At 45.9% G+C, this 11659-nt stretch overlaps 1 protein-coding gene across 1 annotated transcript in view; it reads left to right on the top strand.

Annotated features, from left to right (window-relative positions):
* Nucleotides 1-10490: 10490 nt before the first annotated feature.
* The window catches only part of shisa10.1 (shisa family member 10, tandem duplicate 1), a 78641-nt gene continuing 77472 nt past the window's right edge, over nt 10491-11659 (top strand). Inside the window, exon 1 of the mRNA XM_043707920.2 lies at nt 10491-10735. Within this exon, the coding sequence (XP_043563855.1) occupies nt 10672-10735 (64 nt within the window). The 5' untranslated portion in view covers nt 10491-10671. The remainder of the gene's footprint in view (nt 10736-11659) is intronic.

Raw genomic sequence — 11659 nt, 5'->3', positions numbered from 1 at the left:
ATTGAGGAGGGCAAAGTCAACAGTGACATTGAAATATCTGTGCAGATATTTTAAAGAGACATTACATAAACAACATCAAAAACAGCTTGTAAACAATAAAAATGGGACTAAATCTTTGAAAGGGCATCAGAAACCCCATTGCTGAACACAAGACTCCGCAAAGTGAGAGAAGCAGTTTATTTCAGGGAATGAAGTTTGGTGTAGGATCATGGGAATGATCCTGCAGAGGTAAGAGGCATGGTTAACACGAGGTCAGGCCCAGTGATGTATAACGTTCGGGTATGTGCTACAATCCTGAACAGACACGTGGACTTTATGAATGCTGCAAACTCGCAAATGGTGCAGGAGCAATACATTTCTGGCTCCTCAACTTTTCCGAAACCTGTGGGTTCCCCCTCTCCATTAAGTGTTGAAGATACCTCAGAATCTAGGATGGACATGTTGCAGGTTGCTGCCTCGAAGTCTTTGCTACCTGAAGAGAGGAATGAATTTCTTTTGGAGATGCTCTGGGTGCAAGAGGCAAGCTAATATGCATCACATGCTGCCTGTATCAGAGGCAGAGTCGGAGGAACATAACCTAGTGCTAAAATGCCCCGGGAGCAGCTGCAAAAAAAAAACCCAGCCCATGTCCTCAGATGGAGAGGGGGAGAGATGTAGTGATTGTAATGAAGTCAGCCAGGTTTGTGTGCCATACATCCCAAAGACCTTGTGGGTCATACTAAACAGTGTATGCTTAACTGTTTGCAACAAGCAATCTACTGACTGTACCAAAACAGCCCACTCTTACTAAATTCGCAACATGGTGCCGAACGTTGGATGTGATTCTACAATTGGACAATATTGGTGAATATTTCTAAATGTGAGAGGAATTATGCTGACAACCAATTAAAGACTGTATGTATATTGGAAGCTGATCAATCAGAGTCAAACTTTAAAAACTCTCCACAGATCCTGTTACCAAACCCCCCTTTTATTTACATGTGGAAAGTCCTTCACCACTGATCCAGCTCCATTAGAGCCAGCTCTCAGAATAAACAGAATTTTTGACACTTTTTTAAATTAAACATTACATTTTACAAGCAATTAGCATTAACAGCTGTATACAGAGAGATAGCAATTTACAAGGGAGAGGAGCAGCAAAGCCAGACCCCAAACCCTACTGTTCAACCAGTTTTCAGGGAAATGAGGACAAACCTAAAATCCCACTTTTAGTCATCACAAATATAGCAGTAACAAATACATACAAAACAGTCCAATTAGATAAGAAACAGTGCATGGAATACAGGTGCCCCCCACCCCCAACAACCCAGCAAGCCACCCATCCTTCCCACCTTCTGGCCATTCTAAGGCAGCCTGCCCTTAGCCCTCTTCCAGCTCTCGGTCCACACTGGGACACCTTCTGGCCACCTCTAGGACAGCCCATCCTGCTTCCCAGCCTCCCTAGGAAAACAGCAATCAGGACGGTCTACCCACCTTCTGGCTTCCCTAACCGCCCTTTGCACTTTCTGGCCACCTCTAGGACAGCCTGCCCCAATACCTGCCTGGGGTGACAGCACAGAGGACGGCCTACCTGCCTTCCGGCTCTCAGTCTGCCCCTACATACCATCGGGCTCTCGCCCACCCTGATGCACCATCCGGCCTGTGAACTGCCCCGACACACCTTCCAGCCACCTCTAGGATACCCCGTCCCCTTACTTGGGATGACAGTGCACAGGGCAGCCTTCCGGATCTCAGCCGCTCTGACACACCTTCCGACCACCTCTAGGACAGCCCGTTCCGACTACCCCTTCTTGGGACGACAGCACTCGGAACCGCCCACCCACCTTCCAACTCTCGGGGCGACCGTGATCAGGGTGCCTACCAACCTTCAGGCTCACAGGATGTCCAACCACCCTCCGGCTCTTGGGGTGACAGCTTTCAGGAACGACCTATGAGCCTCCCAGCTCACAGTAAGGTCCGCCAGACCCTGGGACACACAAGACAGTGCAGGTGATAAACCTAAACAAACAAGATAGAATCAATTATCCGCAAACAGAGTCCCTTCTGGTACACAGAGTCCATTCTCATAAACAGTTCTCTTCAAAATGTAGAGTCCGTTCCCAAGATCAAAGTTCACTCCAGTGTACAAAGTGCATTGACAGAAATAGAGTCTACTCCAATGTGCAGAGTCCATTGCCAAAAACAGAGAACACAACCGGGGGCAGAGTCCAGTCCTGAAGAGAGCGAATGCACACCCCACCCCATAGAGACCTGACCATCCATGGCAAACCAGGCCCACTCATTGCGAAGCTGCAGTTAACTCACAGGGTTTTGTTCGCTCCCAAAGGCAGAGTCTACTCCCAAACCCCAGGATGCAGCAAATGCTCACCTCCCAGCACACACACAGGTGTTCAGTCTTTACAGAAGCCTAGTCCACGAACAAAGGGCCAGGGCTACCCATACAGGAACAACTCATCTGGAAAGATGTATTTTCTGACAAGGGCTCAGTCCAAACATGTGGAAAAAGCAAAGAAAACCAGAATGCAAGGGCTAAGCCCTGCCACAAAATCAACATGGCCCTTTTCTCAAAGTAAAAGTGAAAAGAGTAACACACAGGCTGTAACCAGCCAGTGAAACAACAGTTCCCTAATGAAAATGGAGTTACATCGCAAATGCATTGACTGTGTAGATCAGGCAGTTTAAAAATCAGTCCTCAATAAAGAATACCAGTTAACAAACTAGTTATATAATTAAGCCAGTTTAGGAATCAGGTTTCCTCCAAAAACAATCAGAAACCAACTGTAGCAGTACACACAGGATGTGGGCAGCCAGCTCAGAGTCAGTCCCCTCCCTGACATAAATGGAGAGTCCTTCACCACACACTGACCCAGCTCCCTCAGAGCCAGCTCTCAGAGCAAACAGAACCTCTGACACTGCTGTTTATCTTTTTCCTAGTTTTTAAAAAAATTTCATTAAACAGTACAAAATACAGTTTACAATAAACAGAAAGCAGCACTTCACAAAAAAACCCACTATATACAGTGGAAAGGGCAACAAAGCCAAACCCCACCATTCAACTAGTTTTCAGGGAGATGAGGACAAACCTCAAATCCCACTTCCATTCATCACAAAGATAACAGTAACAAACACAGACAAAACAGTGCAATCAAATGAGAAACAGGGCATTGAGCACAGACCCAATATAGCTATAAAAAAGACACACGAGACCCGCCCACACCACATACTGATCAGACCACCCTTGGCTAGCCTTCCTGCAGGACAGTCGTCGGCCTTCCAGTCTCTGGCCACCCTGCATACGGACTGACTTTCCACAGGCCTGCTTTCCTCCAGACTGGTAATCGACCACCCAGCTCCCAGTCGCCGGGCGTACTGACTGGACTACCCCAGCCCACTTTCCTCCAGGACGGACGTCGGCCACCTGCTCCCGGTCATCCTGTGTACTAACCAAACCATCGCCGACCTGCTTTCCTACAGTCGGGCTGTCGGCCTCACGTACTGACTGACCCTCTCCCCCAGCCAGCTTTCCTATGGGCCGGCCATCAGCTGTCCGGATCCCAGCCTCCCTGAGTACTGAGCGGTTCCCCCCCACTCCCCACTCCCGTCGGGCTGCCGTCAGCCGCTTGGCTCAGCCTCCGTGCATACTGACCAGCCTGCCCTAATCCAGCTTTCCTGGAGGATGCTATCAGTTGCCTGGCTCTGCCCAATGACAGGCTCCTCCTGACCTGCTTTCCTCCAGGCCAATCTTCAAACATCTGGCCCCAGCTATCCCGCGTACTGGCTGCCCGTCCCTTGAGCAGCTTTCCTACGAGCACACTGTCGGCTGCCTAGCCCCCAGCCATCCTGCATACTAGCAGACCCCTTGCTCCTGGCCTGCTTTTCCCCAGGCCAGTCATTGACCCTCCAGCTCCTTGTCACCCCAAGTACTGACTAGCCCACCCTGGCCTGCACTCAAACATAAGTCATTACAAAACCCACATACAGTAACAGAATTCACAAAATCCTCAATACAGTTTCCAGTTCAAGGACAGAATCCATGCACGAAGGCAGAGTCCATGCCTGAACTCCAGGATGTTGCAAATGCTAACCTCTCAGCAATACACAGGTGTTCAGTCTCCATAGAGGCCTGAACCTTCAAGGGAGAACCAGGCCCAGTCTCAGGAACCCAGTACATTGTGAAGCTGCAGTTAACTCACAGGGGGGTTTGGTCCACTCCTGAAGGCAGCGTCCACTCCCAAAGGCAGAGTCCACGCCACACACACAGGTGTTCAGTCTTTAGATGTCTGGTCTATCCAAAAGACCAGGCCTACTCACAGAAACACAGTTCATTGTAAAGTTGCAGTTAACTCTCAGGGATTTGGTCCACTCCAGGATGCAGCAATTGCTCACCTCCCAGCACACACACAGGTGTTCAGTCTTCACAGAGGCCTAGTCACCCACAAAGGGCCAGGCCTACCTATATAGGACTAGATGTATTTTCCTCACAAGGGCTCAGTCCAAACACCAAAAAAGTGAAAACACATTCAAAAGAAAGAAAACTAGAGTGCAAAGGCTGAGCCCTGCCACAAAATCAGAATAGTCCTTCTCTCAAAGTAAAAGAAAAGAGTAACCAACAGGCAGCCAGTGAAACAGCAGCTCCCTAATGAGAACTGAGTTACACCTGAACATTGGATAGGCGTATAGATGAGAATGGAATTGTATAGGTTAGACTAGCTTCAGATTGGTTTCACTTGGCAGCACAACATCAAGGGCTGAAGGGCTTGTACTGCACTGTAATCTTCCATGTTCTATATATGAAACACATTGACTGTGTGGATCAGACAGTTTAGACATCAGTCCTCACTAAAAAAGGTATACCAGTTAACAAACTGGCTATATAATTCAGCCAGTTCAAGAATCAGGATTCCCCCAAATAAAAACAGAAAGCAACACACTAACTGCAGCCCAGTCAGTACAGAGTCAGTCCCCTAAAATGAGGAAATTCTAAATCTCCTGTTTATACCCGTCAACCAAGGCTCCCTGTTTGGACCAGATTAATAGCCACAAATACTATGTACTGGCTGATTTTTTACAACCATACAATCTTCCCCTTTCTCCTTCTTTATTCTATCATAGAATAACATTTCCTTTTTCTCGCAAAGCAATTTCAATTTCTTATATTTTCTGCTAGTTTGTAAAATTATCATACTTGTCAGTAGGCTTAACACAATCATTAAAGAGACATCACATACAAAGTGAGATAAAGCCGAAGTTAGTACATACTTAGAGGGTCATAGAGCCATACAGCACAGTAACAGACCCTTTGGTCCAACCAGTCCATGCGGAACATAATCTCAAACTAACTAGTCCCACCTGCCTGGTCCTGGCCCATATTCCTCCAAACCCTTCCGATTCATGTACTCAGCCAAATGTCTTTCAAACATTGTAACTGTACTCAAATTCATCATTTCCTCAGGAACTTTATTCCACATATGAAACACCCTAAAGAATTTGTTTGTCATGTCTTTTTAAAATCTTTCTCCTCTCATCTTAAAAAAGTTCCCCCAGTCTTGAAATACCCCATCCTAGGGAAAAGACAACTACCATTAACTCTATCTATACCCTTCATTATTGCATGTAAGTTTGCTCACTGAGCTGGAAAGTTCATTTTCAGACATTTTGTCACTGTAGTAGGTAACATCATCAATGAGCCTCCAGTGAAGCTCTAGTGTTAGTGACCTGCTTTCTATTTATGTGTTTAGGTTTCCTTGGGTCAGTGATGTCATTTCCTGTGGTGATGTCATTTCCTGTTCTTTTCTCAGAGGGTGGTAACTGGTGTGCAACTCGATATGTTTGTTGATAGAGTTCCGGTTGGAATGTCATGCTTCTAGGAATTCATGTGCGTTTGGCTTGGCCTAGGATGGATGTGTTGTCCCAGTTGAAGTGGTGTAGTTCCTCATCTGTATGTAGGGATACTAGTGAGAGTGGGTATATCTTTTTGTGCCTAGTTGATGTTCATGTATCCGAGAGGCTAGTTTTCTGCCTGTTTTTCCACTGATGATATTACCTGGTATCGTGACGAAATGTCTAAAACTGAACTTTCTAGCTCAGCGAGCAAACTTACATACAGAACCTGAACCTGAGCTACAAATCTTCTCAAAACTCGCTAACACCTATTGGCGCAATACGCTAAAACTGGCCTGAAAATGAGAAACCAATGCCATCCAACACAGCGCCACCTGCAAACAGCTGTACTTCCTGCACAAATGCCTAAGGAAACAGGTACTACCAAAATGTCTTGAATATAAACCTCACCTTAACAACCCACTAGCCAAAAGAATAACAGAGCAAAATGGCCACAGAATGCTTAAAGAAATGATTAATGATGCCACAGCAGACTTCATTAGTAGAACCAGGAAATTTTGTGTCAAAAACTTTACTCACTACCGCGAATGGACAGACACAGTATAAAAATCCACTGACATTAGACAGTGGCAAACACAGAAGATGAAAATACTAGACCTGCAGAAAAAACTAGACAAACCCACTCAAAATAACATCACAGACAACACAGAAGCATGGATTAAAAAAAATTACCTGACCAACTCTTAACAGACTCTGAAAAGCCGTCTTAGTAAGAGGATTAAATTACAACTTCCAGGATGCAGACAAGGAAAATTTCTTAGCAGTATTAAAAACAACACTGAAAGACAACAAACTCACAGAAGAAACCCAGCAAACCATTAGACAGACAGTCGCACCAACACTAAGCAGGAAAAAGGAAGAAAACAAACTCAATAAACAAGAAAGGAGATCACTAGAAGGACACAAACAAGATCAAAACATTGTTATCCTACCTGCAGACAAAGGACATTTGACAGTCATTTTAAACTGAAGAGATGACATTGAGAAAGCGAATGCACTGCTTGCAGATACTAACACTTACCAAAAGGTGGCGATAGACCCAAACAAACAGCTAGAGAACCGAATCACAGCCTTACTCAAAACACTTCAGGAATCTGGAAAATTAAATAAGACAGATTTTCAAAAAAATGAAACCAGAAGGATCCAATACACCATGCTTCTATGGATGACCCAAAATTCACAGACCAGGAGCCCTCCTCAGACCCATAGTCTCACAACCTGGAACACCAACATACAAATTAGCCAAGGAGCTACACCATTGACTAAAACACTTAGTAGAAGACTCAGACCACTCCATCCACTCCATCCAAGAATTCCTGAACACCATCAAAGGCACCAAGATAGAAGAGGATGAAATAATGGTCTCCTTTGATGTAACAGCCCTGTGTGCATGTGGGTTTTTGTATGTGTGTGAGTGTGTGTCTGGGGGTTTGTAAGTGTCTGTGAGAGAGAATGTATATATGTGTGTGTGAGTGTAAAGGGGTCTAAGTCTGTGAGAGGGTGCATGTGTGAGTGTGGGAGTGTGTGTGTGTCTGTGTATAGGGGTGTGTGTGTGTGCACGCGCACGCATGCCTAGGAGTGTCTGTGTGTGTGTATAGTGTAATGGTGGTCACCTGTAGTGTGACATGAACCCAAAGTCCCGGTTGAGGCCCTCCCTATAGGTACCAAAATTAACTATCAGCCTCTGCTCGGCCACTTTTCGCTGCTGCCTGTCCCGAAGTCCGCCTTGGAGGATGGTCACCCGAAGGTCCAAGGTTGAATGTCCTGGACCGCTGAAGTGTTCCCCAACTGGGAAGGAACACTCCTGTCTGTTGATTGTTGTGCGGTGCCCATTCATCCGTTGCCGTAGCCTTTGCTCAGTTTCACCAAAGTACCATGCCTCAGGGCATCCTTGCCTGCAGCGTATGAGATGGACAACATTGGCTGAGTCGCATGAGTACCTGCCATGTACAGGGTGGGAGGTGTCCCCACGCTTAATGATGGTATTCATGTCCACACTCTGACACAGGAGCCAAAAAACTATGCCATGTTCTTCGTGACCTGCAATACATTATCAATGAGGATGAGCACCTCGCCAAGACCTTCCCCACACCTCCACTGCTCGCTTTTAAACAACCACCAAACCTCAAACAGATCATTGTTCATAGCAAACTGCCCGGTTTTCAGGACAACTCCATACAACCCTGTCATGGTAGGCGCTGCAAGACGTGGCAGGTACTCATGCGACTCAGCCAACATTGTCTATCTCATACGCTGCAGGCAAGGATGCCCTGAGGCATGGTACATTGGTGAAACTGAGCAAAGGCTACAGCAACGGATGAATGGGCACCGTATAACAATCAACAGACAGGAGTGTTCCTTCCCAGTTGGGGAACACTTCAGCAGTCCAGGACATTCTGGGTGACCATCCTCCAAGGTGGACTTTGGGACAGGCAGCAGCGAAAAGTGGCCGGGCAGAGGCTGATAGCTAAGTTCCATACCCATTGGGAGGGCCTCAACTGGGACCTTGGGTTCATGTCACACTACAGGTGTGCACTATACACACACACAGACACTCCTGCGCACACACACATACACACACAGATCTCCTATACACAGACATGCACACAGACACTCACACACACTCCCACACTCACACATGCACCCTCTCACAGGGTTAGACCACTTTACACTCACACACACATATACACTCTCTCTCACAGACACACACACACACACTCCTAAAGACACATACACTCCCACAGACACATACACTCCCACACTCACACATGCATCCTCTCTCAGACTTAGACACTTTACACTCACACATATATATACACTCTCTCTCACAGACACCCACAACCCCCCACCCCAGACACACACACACACTCCTACAGACACACACACTCCCACACTCACACATGCACCCTCACACAGACTTAGACCCCTTTACACTCACACATACACACACATATACACTCTCTCCCACAGACACTCACAAACCCCCAGACACACACACACACGCTCACACACATAAAAACCCACATGCACATATACCTATATATGTTTGTGGGGTGTATTTGCACTTGCAGAATTACATTGTACTTTGCTCAAAAACTGCATGAATCCATATAAGACTCTGTTAACTCACTTGTTAGATTAGAATCAATCTAAACATTATGGCACAGACAGGGAACACAAGGGGCTAACACCTTCAACATCTCAACATCTTATCTGCGCTGACACCAATTGCTACCGTTATCCTGAGAATGTAACCTTAAAAAAAAGTTTTGTGATTTTCATATGAAAGAAGTGAAACTATCATGGTCATTCCAACAGATGAGAGACTTAACAAACAATCAAGGTATTTTTCAATGTATAATTTCAGTTACATCACATTGTAAACTTTTGCTATAAATGCTGTGTCTTACAATTGTGCACTCCACAAGCACCTGATGAAGGAGCGGCGCTCTGAAAGCTAGTGCTTCCAATTAAACCTGTTGGACTATAACCTGGTGTTGTGTGATTTGTAACTTTATTGGTCAGAGTATTGAGTATAGGAGTTGGGAGGTCATGTTGCGGCTGGATAGGCCACTTTTGGAATATTACGTGCAATTCTGGTCTCCTTCCTATCGGAAGGATGTTGTGAAACTTGAAAGGGTTCAGAAAAGATTTACCACAATGTTGCCAGGATTGGAGGATTTGAGCAATAGGGAGAGGCTGAATAGGCTGGGGCTATTTTCCCTGGAGCGTCGGAGGCTGAGGGGTGACCTGATAGAGGATTATAAAATCATGAGGGGCATCGATAGGGCAAATAGACAATCTTTTCCCTGGGTGGGGTGTCCAGAACTAGAGGGCATAGGCTTAGGGTTAGAGGGGAAAGATACAAAAGGGACCTAAGCGCCAACTTTTTCATGCAGTGGGTGGTATGTGTGTGGAATGAGCTGTCAGAGGAAGTGTTGGAGGCTGGTACAATTGCAACATTTAAAAGGCATCTGGATGGGTATAACAACCGGAAGGGTTTAGAGAGATATGGGCCGGGTGCTGGCAAATGGGACTAGATTAGGTTGGGATATCTGGTCAGCATGAATGAGTTGGACCCAAGGGTCTGTTTCTGTGCTGTACGTCTCTATCACTGATGTGAGCTACCTGGCAATGTAGTTTCCTGATTTATCCCTCTGCTTTTGGACAATGGTAAACTATCTACAGTCTACTGCAAAGCTTTCAAATCTCACAAGTAGCAACATCTGTTTCTCCCAACTCTAGCCTCTTCTGCATGATTGCATCAGCTTCTTATTCACTCTCCTCACTCTAAAAACTGTCTGAATATAAGAAAACTTTTCATCGTGTTACTGAACGAAGATTTACCAGATTGTGGCAGCTAATGCTATAAACAGACGTTGTGGTTTGGCTGGCCAGCAAGCCGTCTCTAACACGGCCTTCTAGATCTGCAACCTCCAAAACAGGGGGCAGCTGGTGCATGGGAACTAATATGCTGTAATTCTTATGTGTGAGCTGTGAGAGGCAGTGTATGAAGTTTTGAGATATTTATGGACATCCCCCTCAGAGATGACTCACTGACGGTCGCTCTCATGACTGGAAGCGATAGTTGGCGAATGCCTGTGTGTGCGGAATATCCGCGGTTCGCCCCCACTCTCCCATTAGAAGGCAGACGGGGGTTCGTGTCCGCTGAGTAGCAACTTGGCTGCGGCTGTTGTCTGTTGAACTTTCCAAGTGTGTGTCCTTTGGGAGTTGCAGTTGAGCAGTTAAAGGGTCTATTTGTCTTACTAAATGGCGTCTACGTGCTCGTTCACTGCTAATGTCCTGTGGTGCACGGTGATACTTTTGCCTGTCGGTGAGTTTTTAAATATCTAAAACATCCGTTTGTAATTATTTGTTTGTTGCAGATTCTTTATCCACTCTTAAGAGCCGGAGTTGTATGGGACTTTGGTTAAGATGTTGTTTAACTCTCCCTTTCTATGCAGCCGCCTTTAATAAATAGGTTTCGTGTTTTTTCCCACACTACTTCTCCCAGATTTTCTTGAATCCAGCACTCATTAGAAAATATATTTTCAAAGTTTGTACCCAAAATAACTCAAGACGGGAAGGAATGGGATCTCATCTGGTGTGCCTGTTGATTAGGGCCAGAGGAGGGGGAAATCGGCCGGAATTAGTATGAGCCATGATGCCCTTTGTAGTCAAATAGTCAACTTGGTCATGTCAAGCCTCCTCCATTCGAAGAACTGACCACTTGGACCAATTGCTGAACCTCTCAACTTGCGAGAGAGGCATACATCATTTTTAAAAAAGGGTCAAAATCAGCTTAAATTGGATGGAGGTGACTATCCATCCAGCAGTTATGTCAGCCTTGGCAACAAGTAAGGAATGCCCTTTGCTCAGGAGCCAAGTGAAGCAGCTCTGCATTTTCTGTAGTGATGGATGTGGCCACACTAATACAAACCATGGATCACATAAAACATGGACTAAGCTGCTGACCCACCAGTGAAATCTATTGGCTGCATTGAATGTGACACTTGAATTGTCTACTTCCCTGACCCTCAATAAATTGCTGAGTTGGCTAGGCATGAATATGTGCTTTATTACCATGTGGCTTTTCTTCCTTGAGCACACAAGTAAACATTGATATCGCTTTTTGATAAGTTGCTGGGTAACAGTTAGAGGTGGGAAGGGGAGGAAGCAGGCAGTGCAGGGATTCCCTGTGGTTGTTCCCCTCAACAATAAGTATACCGCTTTGGATACTTTGGGGGGGGACGGCCTA

The sequence above is a fragment of the Chiloscyllium plagiosum genome, unplaced genomic scaffold (assembly GCF_037043375.1).
Source record: "Chiloscyllium plagiosum isolate Xiang-an unplaced genomic scaffold, Cpla_swu_hap1 HiC_scaffold_14, whole genome shotgun sequence".
In the NCBI taxonomy this organism is placed as follows: Eukaryota; Metazoa; Chordata; class Chondrichthyes; order Orectolobiformes; family Hemiscylliidae; genus Chiloscyllium; species Chiloscyllium plagiosum.
This window is presented reverse-complemented; position numbering and strand designations above follow the sequence as displayed.